This window comes from Amblyraja radiata, chromosome 1 (assembly GCF_010909765.2).
Source record: "Amblyraja radiata isolate CabotCenter1 chromosome 1, sAmbRad1.1.pri, whole genome shotgun sequence".
Taxonomy (NCBI): Eukaryota; Metazoa; Chordata; class Chondrichthyes; order Rajiformes; family Rajidae; genus Amblyraja; species Amblyraja radiata.
In genome coordinates, this window is record NC_045956.1 from 134,842,480 (window position 1) to 134,861,036 (window position 18,557).

At 42.1% G+C, this 18,557-nt stretch overlaps 1 protein-coding gene across 3 annotated transcripts in view; it reads right to left on the reverse strand.

Moving 5' to 3' along the window:
- The window catches only part of LOC116979626 (urea transporter 2-like), a 38,694-nt gene that overhangs the window by 12,589 nt on the left and 7,548 nt on the right, over window positions 1–18,557 (reverse strand). For all 3 annotated transcript variants that reach the window (XM_033031270.1, XM_033031251.1, XM_033031261.1), the window contains exons 3-4: window positions 14,912–15,101; window positions 11,784–11,912 (exon numbers count right to left, since the gene is read on the reverse strand). In XM_033031270.1, the coding sequence (XP_032887161.1) occupies window positions 11,784–11,912; window positions 14,912–15,045 (263 nt within the window). In that variant the 5' untranslated portion in view covers window positions 15,046–15,101. The remainder of the gene's footprint in view (window positions 1–11,783; window positions 11,913–14,911; window positions 15,102–18,557) is intronic.

Here is an 18,557-nt window from a genome sequence, read left to right on the forward strand (position 1 = left end):
TATCTATGATCTCCAATAATCCCTCCTTGCATTCTGTCTATCTCCTGAACATTCTTGGCATAATGGAAAGGAAAAGTGTAATGGAGTTATGATGCTGAGCATGTGGTACGCACATTAATAGTAAGATTAAACGAGAACTTACCAGTTTGAAGTTTGATCTGTATTTTATGAGGAGTTACGATGAGGGATTACGTGAAGAACCCGTTCGGCACGCATGCGCGGCATACTTCAAAGCAGCGGTGTGGAATCACAGATAGACACAGTTATTGAAGTAAACATAGTAAAGATAAGGAGACATCAGTTTATGAATTTGACCCATATTATTGAGGGTGGGAGCGGAGGGCACGTAATCCCTCATCGTAACTCCTCATAAAATACAGATCAAACTTCAAACTGGTAAGTTCTCGTTTAATCTTACTATTTTACTTCGGAGTCACGTGAGTGATTCCGTGAAGATTTCAAAGCTCTGTGATTTCAAACCGTGTAACAGTTATTACTACATCACTGCCGAAGTCTTTGAGGGAGGATGTGTGTTATCGTAATCAACCAATGAATCTGTTTGTAGAAAAACACAATGGTATTTTTTAACAATAACAACAAAGAAATTAAATTGTTCCACTGGGCTTAAATTAAATATTTGCAGTCTGTAAAATCTTTCCTGCAAATAAAACAGGTTTTGCCAACGGCTTATTATAAATTTCTGAACGGTTTTTCCCCCCACCATCCTGCTGTAGCCAGGATGTGGTTTATAGGCACGTCCATTCTTTTAGCCGTCGACGTGGATGCTGCCCTGGTGGAATGAACTTTGTACATGTTAGTATTTATCCCAGCAGCTTTTAGCACCTGCTTGAGCCATCCCGAAATGGCTCGTCACCCGACCATAAGGTTTTTTATGACTGACCCACAAGGCTTTTCATCTCCCTCGAATATTTTGGTTGTGTCTATGTAGGATAATAGGGTCATGGCACATAACCGTGTTTCTGGCGGGTAAGACTGGATTAGGTGTTCCTGGACTGCTCTGTTTGACCATTCCCTGGACAATGACAGAGATCTGGTCTGGAGCTGTGAGCATGGTGTCCAGTCGCAATAGGTGTAGTGACTGGACCCTCTGTGCAGCTACAAGTGCCATCAACATGAGTGTTTTGAGCATAGATGGTTTCAGGTTGAGGGATCTGGCTGGTGGGCATCCCCTGAAGTATGTCAGGACCACACTGACATCCCATATATGGGTGTACCTTGGTCTAGGGGTTTAGAGTTGTAAATACCCTTCATTAGTTTGACCACCAGCTGGTGGGACCCCATGGCCTGTTGTCCTGGAGCTGGTTTTGAATAGACAGGCAGGGCAATTCTAGCTGTGTTGATGGCTCTGTAGCTGAAGTCCTTCATCGTGGTGAAGGTTCGCCAGGAATTCCAGTACGTTGGTAACTGTAGCGGTTGAGTAGGTGGTCCTTGTATCCAAGCAGTACTTCTCCCATTTTTTGATGCTGGACAAGTGCTGTTTTTTAGTGGATGTTCGGAGGGATGCTGACATGGTGTCGATGGTTTGTTATGATAATCCCAGTCCCAGAAGTGGTTTGTGCAGCATCTGCAACCCAGGAGTTTGATTTTCTCATGGCACGGGTGGCTTGTGCCCAACACTGGGTGTTAATAACTCTGGGTCACTGGGGAATACCATCGGAGTTTCAACAACCATGTCATGGAGTATTGGGAACCATGTCAGGCCAGTCGGGTACTATCAAAATACCTGAAGCAGAGTCCATTTGTACTGTGCGTAGCCCCCGACTGTTGAGGCAGAAGGGAGGAAATGCATAGAAGAAAAATTTCCCCAATCCAGTGCGAACGCATCTACCGCTGCTGCCTCAGGGTCTGGTTCCCAAGCGACATACATAGGTACCTGGTGATTTCGCCTAGATGCAAATAAATCGATATCTGGCGTGCCATATTGCTTGATAACTTTTGTGAAAAAAAAAATATTTTTGGGGTTTTAACATGCATTCGATGTTGCCATTAAATTTACGTGATCTGGTGTCTGCCACTGTATTTAGCTTACCTGGCAGGTAAGTTACTGATAGCCAAATATGTCTTTGGACACACCATTGCCAAATTGTATTGACCAACTTGTCGCATGATGCCGATTTTATGCCGCCCATATGGTTAATGTAGGCCACCACCGTAGTATTATCTATGTATAACCGTACATGCAAGTGATGCATATTTATGCATATGCTTTTAAAACATAAAAAGTCACCCAAACATCTCTAGATAATTAATGCCCAGTGTAAGTGGTAACGATGATTCTGGGTTAGTCCATCTACTACTTGTGCTGGATATAGAGTTAGTTGCTCCCCAGTTGCACTGGCATCTGTTTGGATAACTGACGTAGGGTTAGTGATGATAATAGGCTGAAACTATGTCAAACGTTTTTTTGCCCACCACTGTAGTTCTGATATTACTTCAGTGGGTAACTTCATGAAATGATCATAATGACCTGTATGTCGTTTTTGGTACAAAGGTCCGAATTATGTAGCCGGAAATGCTGCTACCATTTTCCCAATTACTCTGTTACTTGTCGAGTAGTTGGTAGTTTGTTGGCCATTAAATTGTTGTACGATTGTGCCAATTTAACTATGTTGTCTCTAGGCAATGTTACAGTCACGTAGACTGAATTAATTGTGAAGCCCAAGTAGTCCATGATAGAGGATGGCTTCAACTTAGATTTATCTGGATGTAAGACAACCCCAGGGTTTCGAATAACTGTTTGGTAGCTGAACAGCTAACATAGTCAAATTCATGGTCTTGCCTACCATTTAGGATATCATCAAGATATGCCATGACAATATGTTTTTGTCTTCTGAATATTGCCAGAGCTGGTTTTAGTGTCTGGGTGACACTCTTGGGCTGATGTGAGCCCATTGGGTAACGCTTTAAACTGCTATAGCTGCCCCATCCAGGTAAATATCAGGTATCTGCGATGATCCTTGTGAATGGTACTAAATGGTAAACATCATTAAGATGAATGCTTGCCATGAAGTATCCTTTGGAATTTAGTTGTTTGGCAGTAACAACCGGTTCCATTTTGAAATGTATATACTTAACAAACATATTTAGTGAAGTTAAGTCAATGATGATGCGACATCCACCATCTTTTTAGGGTTTAGTGAATATATTTGATACAAATTGCAAGGGTTCAGGTTTCCCCATGACACCCTTTGTAATTATTCTCACCAGTTCAGCTTGTCCCTCTTGTTTCTTTAACGGAGAGAGGGAAAAATACCCTCTGGGGTGAATGTTGACCTGGTGGCAATTTTTCTAGTATGAATTGTATTCACTAATGCCATTGAGTATATACTGATCACTCGTGATCGACTCCCATGTGTTAGTATGCTCTATATACTGGTAGGAACCAGACCCACCTACCTCCATGGTTATGGGTATTCTTCTGTTTCCTGCCGGTCCAACGAGTGTTGCACGTCGTCTGACGTGGCGGTGACGTTGGGGAGGCGGCACATTTTCCATGGGGTCCGCTCTGGGCCCTGGTCTAAATAAGACTTTCGGTGATAGATGCGGACCCCGAGCTTTCATCAGTCCGATATGGTAGACGTTGACTGATGGATGCGATGGGGTGCTGCTGCGTAGGAATTACTGTTTTTTGGTTACTCGTCCCGGCCCTGCCCTCATGAGCCGAAAGTTTTGTAAAACCTCTTGCATGTCCTTCATATGCTTTGTGAGGTTTTTGCCAAAGAGCAGTGGGTCTGGCTCAGTGGCTGGGGTCTTATGATGTTTACGAAGGTTGTGGTCATCTCCGTATTTGTCCATGGAACGAGGAAAAAACGATGTGATGGCTGTCGTCAGGCTTTTAACGGCCTCCTGCACGTGGGGTTTCCACGTAGCTGTCCATCACACCTAGCAGCTCTTCCTGTTCCTGCACCCCTTGCATACTCCCAAGATCTTCAGCCATTGCCCCTGTTCTTGACCAGCCCAGTCCTGGTCACCAAAGCTATCCTCTGGAAAGAAGGAAGCAATGGACAGTGCACAAGGCACTGTGGAGGGAGTGCCTGACCTCCCTCTGCGAGAGCGCCCCTCCTGGGGTGCACCTCGCTGGAGCTCCTGCTCCAAGAGCCGCTCCAGGCGGCTCAGGCGGCTGTCTCTCCCCCGCCTGGGTGGAGAGACGTCCCCGTCCGATAAGTCGGAGCCACCGGCCGGAACGCCTCTTCCTTGGCTTTTACATCCAGCCCGCTGCTCAGGCGCTAGCGGGGCTGGGCTCGGTGGCGGTATCGGGGTAGCGGACCGCCCGGTAAGCGGTCCTACCGCCTTGTTGCTGCCCCTGCGAGATGAAACGCTCCTCCATGGAGTCGAGCGTGGGGCAGGTCTGTTCAGGCGGCTGTCTTTCCTCTCGTGCGGGTGGAAAGACGTCCCGTCCGATAAGTCGGAGCCACCGGCCGGACGCCTCTCCCGTGGCGGTACTTCCAGCCCGCTGCTGAGGCGCTAGCGGGGCTGGGCTTGGCGCGGTGTCGGGATAGCGGAACGCTGGGTAAGTGGTCCTACCGCCTTGATGCTGCCCCCGCGAGATGGAAACGCTCCTCCGTGGAGTCGAGCGGGGACAGGTCTGTTCTGTTGCTGCCCCCCCCTGAAGGAAGGCTCCTCCGTGTAGTCGAGCGGGGACAGGTCTGTTCTGTTGCTGCCCCCCCTGAAGGAATGCTCCTCCATGGAGTCGAGCGGGGACAGGTCTGTTCTGTTGCTGCCCCCCCTGAAGGAAGGCTCCTCCGTGTAGTCGAGCGGGGGACAGGTCTGTTCCGTTGCTGCCCCCCCCCCCCAGATGGAAGGCTCCTCCGTGGAGTCGAGCGGGGGACAGGTTTGTTGCAGAGCCTTTCTTCTCTGCCGGACAGCAGAAGGCTCCCTGTGAAGGAAACCGACGTCAGCTTACCTGACGGTGCGTTCTTTCACCTCCATAGCGGGAGAGCCCGACTCCCGCTGTGCTGCTGTTGCTCTGCTGGACGTAATGCCGCGCATGCGTGCTGAACGGGTTCTTCACGTAATCACTCACGTGACTCCGAAGTAAAATTGTGGCATTGTGTTCATTGCAAACCAGCTGCATGCTGGCATTTGCCAAAGTTATAACAGATCCATGACATATTATCATGTAATAATGGAAACATTAGTTATGCCAATTATTAGTCGATTATATAGTTTAATCAAAACAAATATTTTATTTCTATTGATATTAGTTACTAATGTGCAGATCTATCTTCTTTGCATTTATCATTGGCTATGTCAATAACCATATTCATACCATAATTTACCATGATAATCAATTGCATGTAGATCAACCATTCACTAGAAATACATTTTTCATCATCAATCAAGAAGAGAATATACTGTACAGTAGTTGTGCTGCTAGACACAAAATGCTGGAGTAACTCAGTGGGACAGGCAGCATCTCTGGAGAGAAGGAATGGGTGATGTTTCGGGTCGAGACCCTTCTTTAGACTAATGTCAGGGGAGTGGGTGGTACAGAGATAGAATGTAGTCGGAGAGAGTGAGACTGGTAGGAGAACTGGGAAAGGAGAGGGGATGGAGAGAGTGGGAAAGCAAGGGCTATTTGAAGTTTTGCTGGAATCTACGAGGTAAAGATGGAGGCGCAGGCAAGTCTCGAGAAAACAAACATGGCTGTGGTAACAGGTCTGGGTTAAGATGTGGTCGTAGAGTCAGCAGGAAGGAAGAATCACAGAAGGGGAGTGTGCCCTTCACTTCATCAAAACCATCATTTTAAGACATTTCGCAAAATGTACTTAGTTCGATTCCCAGTTCCCATAGAACATATACCATGATTTCAAGGCTCTCGTCAAGGCTGTAGTTTTTTACAGTTAATGTTGCAATTCTGGTCGCCCCAATACAAGAAGCATGTAGAGGCTTTGGAAAGGGTGCAGAGAGGTTTACCAGAATGTGACCTAATTAGTACTAATTAGTACTAAAGGTACTAAAAGTACTAATTAGTCCAAAGTCCAATGGTTCAATGGTTCCTTATTTGTCACATGTGCAAAGTACATAGTGAAATTCCTTTTGCATATTTACACATGCAGGCGCCGCCATGTTTTGGTGCCTCGTTTAGGGGATATTAGCTACAAGGAGAGGTTGGACAGACTTGGATTGTTTTCTTTGAAAGCTCGAGTTGAGAGGAGACCTGATAGAAATATATAAAATTATGTAAAGCATAGATAGGATAGACAGTCAGAACCTTTTTCCGAGGGTATAAATATCAATGTTTAGAGGACCCAGCATTAAGGTAAGAGGAGAAGTGTGGGACAAGTTTTTTAGGACAGATTTTTTACACAGAGGGTGGTGCGTGCCTCGAACACACTGCTGGGGGTAACGGTGTAGGCAGATACGATAGTGGCATTTAATGGGCTTTTAGCCAGGCACATGGGAATGGATATGAATAATGCGTGGGCAGATAAGAGTTGAACTTGGCATCACAGTTAGGGCCTAAACCTGTACTGTACTGTTGTCCATTCTATGTTCTATGCGATTTGGGTTTTGCAGGAAAGTAGTGCTGAAGTAAAAGATCATAATTTTATTTAATGTTGGAGCAGGCACCAGGCCCTAACTTGTTTCTATTTCTCACATAAATGGAATACATGTTTGACATCATTAGAAGTAGGAAAACAAGGTCCAAAATTCCAAATCAAGTACTGGGGTTGATTTCCAGAGGAGCAGAATTTAACGGCAGACAAATAATGTATTCATTATTTCTTTTGATTTTATGGAGGATTGTGTGCAGTTTTGGCTCCGACATTCTAGAAAGGATGGAGAGGTGACACAGGAACTACAGATGCTAGAATCTTGCTTAGAACACAATGTGCAGGAGTAACTCAGTGGGTCGGGCAGCATCTATGACCTGCTGAGTTATTTAATGATAGACTGGCATTTACAAGAGCCCGCCTGACAGATTAAGGATGCCTAAAAAAACAATACCAGCTGGAACATGACGCCTGAAAGTGATCATATAGAGACGTTTAGATTATCAAAAAATCAGATAAGGGAGATAAGATATTTCCATTTATAGGTGAATCCAAATCATAGGATCAGAAAAGCAGATTGTTTTTTCCAAAAGAATGAAAATGTGGAACTTGCTACGTGCAGTGATCAATACAAACAGTAAAATGCCCTGAGAGAAACATAGAAATAGGTGCAGGAGTAGTCCATTCGGCCCTTTGAGCCAGCACCGCCATTCAATATGATCATCCAAAATCAGTACCCCGTTCCTGCTTTTTCCCATATCCCTTGATTACGTTAGCCCTAAGAGCTAAATCTACATCTCCCTTGAAAATATCCAGTGAATTGTCCTCCACTGCCTTCTGTGGCAGAGAATTCCACAGATTCAATACTCTCTGAGTGAAAAGATTTTTCTTCATCTCAGACCTAACCCTAACCCTTATTCTTAAACTGTGACCCCTGGTTTTGGACTCCCCCAACATGGGGAATATTTTTCCTGCATCGAGCCTGTCCAATGCCTAAGAATTTTATATGTTTCAACAAGATCCTATCACATCCTAAATTCCAGTGAATACAAGCCCAGTCGACACATTATTTCCTCATATGCCAGTCGCGCCATCCCGGGAATGAACCTGGTAAACCTACGCTGCACTCCATCAATAGCAATAATGTCATTTCTCAAATTAGACCAAAACTGCACACAATACACCAGGTATGGTCTCACCAGGGCCCTGTACAACTGCAGTAGGACCACCTTGCTCCTAAACTCAAATCCTCTCGCAATGAAGGCCAACATGAAGGCTATTAGCTTTTTTCACTGCCTGCTGTACCTGCATGCTTACTTTCAGTGACTGATGAACAAGGACACACAGGTCTCGTTGAACTTTCCCATTTCCTAATCTGACACCATTCAGATAATAATCTGCCTTCCTGTTCTTGCCACCAAAGTGGATAACCTCAAATTTATCCACATTGTCCTGCATCTGCCATGCATCTGCCCACTCACCCAACCTATCCAAGACACCCTGCAGCCTCATAGCATCCTCCTCTCAGCTCACTCTGCCACCCAGCTTTGTGTCATCCACAAACTTGGAGATGTTACATTTAATTCCCTCATCTAAATCGTTAATATATATTGTAAACAACTGTGGTCCCAGTACCAAGCCTTGCGACACCCCACTAGTCACTTCCTGCCATTTTGAAAAGGATCCGTTAATTCCTACTCTTTGCTTCCTGTCTGCCAACCAGTTTTCTGTCCCTGTCAATACCTTACCCCCAATACCATGTGCTCTAATTTTGCACACTAATCTCTTGTATGGGACCTTGTCAAATGCTTTTTGAAAGTACAGATACACCACATCCACTGGCTCTCCCTTATCCATTCTAATTGTTACATCCTCTAAAAAAGTAGTCAAGCATGATTTTCCCTTCATAAATCCATGCTGACTTTGGCCGATCCTGTCACTGCTTTCCAAATGCGCTGCTATAACATCTTTAATAATTGACTTCAGCATTTTTCCCACCACCGATGCTAATGGGCTGTCCCACTGCGGCGACCTAATTCGCAAGTTTAGAAGACTTTAGGAGAGTTTGAAAAAATGTCATGTTGAAGACCTCCTTCGACTATGTAGAAGACCTCCTTCGACTATGTTGAAGACTACCTTCGGCTACCCTCAATTACCTACGAATAACATGCCGACCTACTACGACCTTCTTCCAATAGAGGGAGTACAGAGAATTCACCAGACTGATTCCTGGGATGGCAGGACTTTCATATGAAGAAAGACTGGATAGACTCGGCTTGTACTCGCTAGAATTTAGAAGATTGAGGGGGGATCTTATTGAAACTTACAAAATTCTTAAGGGGTTGGACAGGCTAGATGCAGGAAGATTATTCCCGATGTTGGGGAAGTCCAGAACAAGGGGTCACAGTTTAAGGATTAGAGGGAAGTCTTTTAGGACCGAGATGAGAAAATAATTTTTTACACAGAGAGTGGTGAATCTGTGGAATTCTCTGCCACAGAAGGTAGTTGAGGCCAGTTCATTGGCTATATTTAAGGGGGAGTTAAATGTGGCCCTTGTGGCTAAAGGGATCAGGGGGTATGGAGAGAAGGCAGGTATGGGATACTGAGTTGGATGATCAGCCATGATCAAATTGAATGGCGATGCAGGCTCGAAGGGCCGAATGGCCTACTCCTGCACCTATTTCCTATGTTTCTATGTTTCTCTGACCTACTTCGACTAAACCTACGAGTAAAAAAAGTATTGATTTTTTCCTTAGCGATCTTTTTTTACTCAGGGGCATTTTTCAACATGTTGAAAAATACGGCACAACCTAGCTGAGGCCTCGAGTATGCGGGGACTACCCTCGAGCATGAAGGAGAGTTACAAAGACCTCCTAGGACCTCGTGTCGACCATGCTGCGAGTATGAGTCGAGGGCAAACTCGCCAGAACTCGCGGATTAGGTCGCCGCAGTGGGACAGCCCCTTAAGGCTACCCGGTCTATAATTCCCCGTTTTCTCTCTCCCTCCTTTCTTAAAAAGTGGGGTTACATTGGCTACCCTCCAGTCCACAGAAACTGATCCAGAGTCGAGAGAATATTGGAAAATTATCAACTTTTTAAATTAGTTGAGTATTTGAGGGGGGAAAGGAATTTGGGGAAAAAGTGATGTGATCAGCTGAAAATGGGTTGGGGGATATTCATGCAGAACATAAGCAACACCTGTATCTGCTGAAACTGTTGGAAATGTGATGCTTTGTGTAAAATTGATGGAGACATACTCCTATGACTTTGGGAATTATATAAGAACCAACCCCTCTGGCCAGTTACCACCAAATGGAAATAAGATGTTGCATTTTCCACGGATTATTGGTTAACTGATATTGCAGATGCAAGAAGTCCTACATACTTCATGCAATTAAATGTGTTCCCACTCGATCCACAAACTCTCGGTTGTCAGCTGATGGCCATCAGTTAACAAAAAGAAGGATCAAGGCCCACAAAATCTGAGGCAAAAGTCACCATGCAAATAATAACGGTGCACCCCTGGCCCTCAAAATTCTCAGAATGCAATCACTTTCGCGTAAAATTGGTAGAGAAAATGAAAGGATAATTTCCTGGAACTTCCTGGCTTCCTTACAATCTACTAGTGTCTCTCCTGATGTTTGAACAAGCCATCTGGTTGTGTCCCAGCAGCTGCACCAAGTGAGCGGTCATATACCAACTTTCAAAAAAAGCTGTCAGCTCCAAATTGATTAGTACAGGTGTCAGGGGCTATGGGGAGAAGGCACAAGAATGGTTTGAGAGGGAGAAATAGATCAGCCATGATTGAATGGCGGAGTAGACTTGATAGGCCGAATGGCCTAATTCTGCTCCTATCACATGATAGACCATTCCATCGATTCCATACTGCAAAGAAGAGAGTAAGTGAAGATAGACACAAAATGCTTGAGTAACTCAGCTGGACAGGCAGTCTCTCAGGAGAGAAGGAGGGGTGACGTTTTGGGTCGAGACCCTTCTTCAGACTCAAGTGAATTAAGTGCAGCTCTATTTCTGGAGGCACTTTTGGGCACAATTAGATTCCATTTTCAGCCTGATTGTACTTCTGGTAAAGTTCTAAACTCCTTTAAAAATGTTTAGCATGTTGCAATGTTAAAGACCACTGCCATATTTCTGTTGCAAGTACCCTTAAAATGTTATGATTCAATCTAAGGATGTTCATTCTAGATCTTTTGTTCTTTTGTTCGCTCTCCAACAGAATGTCTATCAAGTGAGACATTACAGTGATTCGTTCATGTGGCAAAATATTCCTGTCACTTCAAATAATAACAAGGCAAACTTCAAAGGTGTCATGGCATGCATGGATTAAGCAAGGATGTGGAAAGGAAAATTAAAAGCTGCAAACAAAAAAAAGAAAACAGATCATTTTGGTGGATGGATCTCTCACATATTGTTTCATATATTAAATTCTACACACTGTACAACTTATCTATAAATACATATAAACGGTATTGTATTGTATATCTAGTCAGCTATTGATTTCATTGATATTTTGATATCAAAATTAATCCTCCTGCATTGCTCATTAGCCTTTTGTCTTTTCAGTGGTATCAGGTACTCAAGCGGTGAAGTGAAACTTAAAAGAATAAAATTGAACAGTGTTCTTGGATCTATAACCATCCCGTGTTCTTTGGCCATTTTTAGCCTCATTCACAACCTGATACCTCAGGGCCTATTAGTCTGAATGATACGTTTCATGGTTTAACCATACCAGCCTTAGCTTTGAGTCACAAGGCTGTTGATTTGAGTCCTGTCCAGAACCCTGAGCACAGGATCATGGTTACTATTTCAGTTGTACTGGTGGAATGTTGGAGGTTTTGAATTTCTAATTACATTTTCAACCAGTTCTTTCTGGTGGATATGAAATATCACATTGTATTCCCAACAAGATCAATGAAAATTTCCCCTGAGGCAGTTGTTACCTAATTTGACAGCTGGAAAATAAGTGAACTTATTTTGTATAAACAGAGGCTTCAACAGATCTCAGTCCTTCCATCTCACTCCCGTTGAACAGACAGCAGCAATATGCCCCAAGGTGCTGAGAATTTACAACCTTTTTGTGTTCCTATTGTTTAAATTCTAAGTTCACATGTCCTTAAAAACATATATATTTCTTAACAATCAGTAATAGCATAACAAAATTATTTTAGTTTCTAAAAATAGAAGTTTGAATGAAGAATATGTGTATCAAATGCTCTAAGTTTATAAATAAAGGATAGCTTCACGTACCAGACAACTGACATGACAAACACAGGCAGAAGCAGCCACCAATACCAATCTCCTTTATTAGAAAAAACAGCCAGCAGAAGGCCAACCAAGTTGCCATTGTAGCCATGAAGTCCTGTTGCAATTTGGGATCTGAAACACAACAATATAATTCATACTTTGTAATCCCAAATCACCAAAGCAATTTATTTTTAGGAAAGTAATGCTTCTGAACAATTTAGATGAAAAGTTGTTGACCTGAACTGAATGGCGGTACAGTGGCATAGTGGGTAGAGATTGTGTTCACAGCTTGGGTGCTATCTGTGTGGAGGTTTTACATCATGTGTGGGTTTGTTCCAGTTGCTCTGGTTTCTTCCCATATCTTAAAGATTTATGGTAGATTAATTGGATGCGGCAAATTGCCCCTAGAACGTAGCTGAGTGGTAGAATCTGGGTGGAATTGATAAGAATGTGTGGAGAATAAAAAAATGAGATCAACGTGCGATTAGTGTGAATGGATGTTTTATGCTTGGCACAGACTTGGGGAAGGGCTTGTTTCTGTGCTGTTTCTTTTGCATTTACACTTTTCGTCTCCCCACTGTACTGCCTCATCGGTTGAGTGTTTCAGGCATTTTCTGTTTCTGTTTTGAAAAGGAATTAATTGACTGTTAAGTACTTTGGTGGCTCCGAGATTATAAAAGGCAAATATAAATGCAAGCCTATTTTGGTAGGTTTACTGGTATGGTTATGTTTGATTCCCAATGTCCTAAAGCAGCTTAGCAAAATGTTCAGTTTTACAAACAACCTTTATGAAGCACTAGCACTTCGAAGATTGCAGTGTTTGAAGATTTATTATAAAAGCAGAAAATGCTGGAAATGCTCAGCAGGTCAGGCTGCATTTGTGGAAAAGGAATCAGAGTTAATGTTTCAGGCCGATAACTTCACATCCCTCAGAACTTTACCTTTCTCCTCTTTGCACGATTCACAGCAAAACTTGCAACTGAAGCCAGCGGAGAGCTCTGGTGGCCCAATGTTAAAACCTAGATTGCTTCTCCACCACCATTCTATTGCTATCCACCTATAGCATGCTCAGGAATTCTTCTTTTCTTAGTTACTTTACTGGAGGACTACCATTGCCTCTTCAGCAATATCACCCCATTACCCAAAATTATTCCTGTCAGGTTGCCAGAGATATCCTGTCCCATTTTTCAGAAATGCGAGCTAGGGCAAAATATAGCTGCCCTTCTCATAGAACATAGAACAGTATAGCACAGAAACAGGCCCTTTATCCCACAATTTCTATCCCGAACAACATGATGCCAAGTTAAACTAATCTCATCTGCCTGCATGTAATTCATAACCCTCCATTCCCTACATATGCCTGTGCGTATATCTAAAACCTTCTTAACACCACCATCATAACAGTTTATAACACCACCCATGGATACACAATTCCCATTTACACATCTCTTGTCATCATCAACTTGATTAATTGATTGAATGAGTGGTACAGCATGGACACAGGCCCTCTGGCCCTCCGCGTCCACACCGTCCTTCGATCATCTGTTCATGTTAGTTCTATGGTATCCGACTTTCGCATAACTCCCTACACATTAGGAACAATTTACAGTGGCCAATTAACCCACAAACCTACAAGTATTTGGGGTGTGGGAAGAAACTGGAGCACCCGGAGGAAACATATGTGCTCACAGGGAGAATGTTATAAACTCAGCACAAACAGCATCCGAGGTCAGGATCAAATCCGGGTCTTTGCTGCTAATAGGCAACAGTTTTTTTTATGGGATCTTGGCATGAATGGCAAGACTAACACTTCTGGCACATTGATACTTGCCTTTCAACTGAGTGGATTGAGTGGGTCTGAAGCTACAGGCCACACCAAGGAAGGACAGCAGATTTCCTCCCCTGAAGGAAACTAGTAAACCTGATGGGTTTTTTCTAACAATCTGGTAATTTTATGCTCATCGTTGCCAAGGCCCGTATAAATTCAAGATCATTAAGTGCTGCAGTGGGATTTCAGTTTGGGCCTCAGGCTTTTCGTTTGAGCATTTTGAAATAAAGGTCAAGTGATTTAATCACTGCTGCATAAACACCATACCCCATATACAGCTTGTTCAATCTCTTTTTAACTTCCACCAAGATGTTATCTTCACGCTATCTCTGCAACCTTGGCTGGACCCATATCCATGCTTCGTTGACAGACTCATGGACCATCCTCCCTTTGCTCAATGCCATGTGTTCAACTTCCTAGGTCACAATATGGAAGTTTCTTATTCAACATATCCCTCCTCTCCAACTCAATTCCTTACCAATGGTTGACAAGGGCCATGCATTTGCTGCTGTGAATATGGACTTTCAAAATCTGCCTATAAAATACTTTATTACCAGCTTATAAGCAAAATAGAAGGCCATGGAATGTAAGAGGCTGCAGCATTATGGTACTAAATTAGCAATTGAAATTTAAAATAGAGTGGTTGTGAATGAATGTTTGTTAGGTAAAGAGAGGTAAACAAAGCAGTTCATCTGTATTCAGTTCTGGGCTTCTGCCATTTTTGATCCAAAATAATATATTTTCAGCCCAATTAAAATATCTGTAAGTGAAGCAAAACTTTGTAGGGTGGTAAAATTAGCAAAAAATGATGACATTTCAGGACATCTATTGGTAAAATGTGTGGGCAAGTGTTAGATGGAATTCATTACAGGAAATTGTGGGATAATTGTGAAGTAATATAATAATTGCAATGAGTAGTTGTCACCCAGGAAGTAAAACAGCACTGCTCTTTGACCTCTGTCGTCTGTGCCGACCATAATTCCAAATTAAACTGCTGATCTGCCTGCACATGATCTATCTGACTCATTCCGTCTTTCATGAACCTCCTCAATAGAGCACAAAGGAATAAAATAAATGAATTGATAAAAGTATTTTGGTCTGCCATGTCTGCGTGGTGAAATTTATTATTTACCAAATCTACAATTTCAGAATCAAGCTGGATTTCCCCATGAATGTTGTTGTTCACACAAATAAATCTCACAGCTTAAATCTCCCATGCATAAATATAGATCACAAAAATTAAAAGCACTTCAATGTTTTAAAATTGTTGAAGATCAGATACATATTACTATAGTATATTTACCTGTTCTGACCGAGCAAAACTGCAGACAGCGTTGAGAACATAGTGCCCACGATGCCATTCAGTGCCCACCATGGATTCTGCATAATTAAACCGGCCAAGATAATAATACCACTGAATGAATTGTTGACAAACATCACCTGAGCAATTCCACGTAAGTTCCAGTCAATGAAACGAAAGAGAATGTTCTGTTCTGTAAGAATTTTTGAAAAATAAATAAGAGTATACAATCAGTGTACATGACATTCACATTATTCATCTTCATGACTTCCAATGTGATGTTAAATTTCAATTGGAAATTAACATGCTTATGAACAATTGAATCAAAAAATATTGGTTTCCTCAAATAATGGCCACATTGCCTGAGCAGCTTTGGTTGAACCCTTTGGTAGTACTCAGCAGAGAGTGGTTGAAAGTGTGGTTAAAAAAACATCAATTAGTCACAGATATAATATGAGAATACATTGTATCTGTATAATGTAGACCGGATGATTTGTTTTACAGTATACAACCTCCACTGATCATTCATTTGATGTGCATTTGCCTCTGTATGCATTTATCCCTCAAATACTGCAGCAAGCTTTCAGGTATGAAGGTCAACAGTGTATTTCAAAAGGAAGGGACACATAGTAGTGGCAGCGATGGTGATGTTGGCAGTGGTAGTGGTTGTTACCGCTGTCCCAGCTTTATTAATAGTATAAAATGTACCTGTGGTGCCCAGTCATTGTATTTACTGACCTTATAGCCAACTAAATCAGGACTGTAATTTAGCTAGCTATCTCATTTTTTGTTAGTGGGCTTGTTCTGGTTCACTATGAAAGGTTCATCCCAGAAGTACCAGGAATTTCTAGTTGGGACGATCAGTCTTATGCAAGATTCATTTTTAGCCAGAATCTGCAGTTCCTTCCGACACATAATGCAAGTTTAAATTTAATTTAAGGTCAGTAGTGAGCTGACGGTGTATTTCAGCTCTGCACAAAGGAAGATTAATATAGGCTGGATGAGCACTTTGTGGAAAACCCCAATTCAGACCACAAGCATGACCCTGTGCCTCCAATGTCCAAACTAAATAATTCACCGACCCACACTCAATCAACTCATTCTCTTCTTGGCTTCTTTTGTTCAATAGCCTGAGGAAAATGTCCTCATTTTTCAACTTCACATATGGCTGTCCAGAGTCAACTCAAAATTTGACAAACTCATATAATGATACAGCTAATTCCATTTATACTTTCTCTGAAATCACCTTTTGTTTCTACACTTGCACCATTCCACCCACTTTTGGCTTGCAACATCATCCTTATTGTCATCCAATCTGTCCTGCATTCCAGCATATTACAGCCCAACCTTTTGTTCCGGTTCCATCCAGTTTTTCTCACCATTTTAAAACACTCATTTATTTACTTTTTACTTTTTATTTATTCAAGTACTGTTGAAAGGTTATTTAAGTGCTAATTCTACTTGTGCCACAAATGCTGCTTGTCAGCTGAGTAATTTGAGGATTATCTGTTTTGTATCATATATTCAATGCCTGCAATATTTTTATTCTATCATATACAGTGTTCTTTCTTTGAAATCTGCATTCTGTTCAATATTTGAATTAAAGTCTGATAAGCCAGTTTTATTTTCCTTATCTTAACAGGCTGTTTTTCAAATAGTCTTCCTTGAATGGTAGCAAATTGATTATGGAGTAAGGAATGAAGGTTTTCTGATGAATAGTAATCGATCGGAAATACTAAGTGTTTCTCTATTCATAAATGATGTTTGATTTGCTGATGATTTTTGATATTGACTGTTTTTTATTTCTTTGGTATTTGCATGATTTGTTTATCCATGGTTTTTGCTTCTCACTATTGTTAAAGGTGCCTGAGCATAAATATTATGTGGCCATTATAACAAAGAAGAAGGCCATTTGTCATACGCAGTTTATCTTGTTATTCTTTGAACAATTATGGTCATCACTTCCATGTGCCTTGAACATTCTAATAATGTTCCAAACCTATTCTTACAATGGTTATATAGATTCTGTATTGAGCACAATCCTCAGCATATAATAATTCTGGAATAAATTATTCAGTAACATCGGAGTCCACGGTTAGAAATGAATGTGCAGAATTTTATGTAGCAACAAGGAACTCCAGCTGCTGGTTTACAAAAGAAGACATAAAGTGCTGGAGTAAGTCAGCAGATATGATAGGTGATGCTTCAGGTCTGGAGTGTTCTTCAGACGTTTATATGCAGAAATATGAAGGTAGGTTAGCCAACAATATAAAAGAGGTTACCAATTTTTTTTTAACAGATATATAAAAAGTAAAAGAGAGGCAGGGGTGGACATTGGGACCACTGGAATAAGATGCTGGAGAAGTAGTAATGGGGGAAACAAAGAAATGGCGGATGAACTGAATATGTTTTTTCCATTTTCACAATGGAAGACATCACCAATGTGTCAGAAATTCAAGAGAGTCTGGAGAGTGCAGCTGCCAGTACAGATGAAAAGGTGCAAAAAGTGGGAAGCTGAAAGGTCAAAAAGTGGAGGTCACCTGGACCTGATGGACTACACCCCACGGTTGACAAAGACGTAGCTGTTGAGATTGTGGAGGTATTAGTAGTGATGTCTCAAGAATCACTAAAAATCAAAAAAATGGTTCCAGAGAACTGGAAAATCACAAATGTCTCCACTGTTTAAGAAGGGATCGTGGCAAAGAAAAAAATATATTATAGGCCAGGATATTGGGTATTTTTAAGGCATAGGACGTCTTGAGTATGAAGACGTCAAAGATTACGGTGTAAAGGCAGGAGAATGGTGTTGAGAGGGAAAAATAGATCAGCCAGGATTGAATGATGGAGTCAACTCGATGGAATGAATGGCCTAATTCTGCTCCTATGTCTATGGTCTTATGGTCTTTTGACCTAAATCTAAGTTGCCCTGACGCTCCACAAACTTTACCTCACTGGTAGATTTGGCTTTGAATTCATATAAGAGCATCAACTGATAATTTGAGTAATAGTCATAGTGTCATACAGCACAGAAGTAGGCCCTTCAGCCCAACTTGCCCTTAACACCCAAGATGCCCCCATCTAAACTAGACCCATTTGCTTGCATTTGCCCCATATCCCTCTGAACCTTTTCCATCCATGTGCCTGTCTAAGTGTCTGTTAAATGCTGCTATAGTACCTGCCTCAACTACCTCTTCTGGCAGTTTGTTCTTTGTACCCTCCACCCTCTGAGTGAAAAGGTTGTCCTTCAGGTTCTTATCTTTCCTCTCTCACCTTAAATCTATGCCCTCTAGTTCTTGATTCCTTTACTCTGGGAAAAAAGACTCGCCCTATCTATTCCCATCATGATTTTATACATCTCTATAAATTCTCTATTAACTTCTTCCACTCAATGGAATGAAGTCCAAATCTTCCCAACCTCTCCCTATAGCTCAGTCTCCCGAGTCCTAGCAACATCCTTCTCTGAAATCTTTCCAGCTTAATGACATCCTTCCTATAACAGGATGACTAAAACTGAACACAGTACTGAACTGAACTGAACATTGTACTCCTGATGTGAACTCATCAATGTCTTGGATTCAAAACTGATATCAATAAATGTCTGGATATTAGAGGAATCAAGGAATATGGGGAATTGATCTAGAAGATGAGC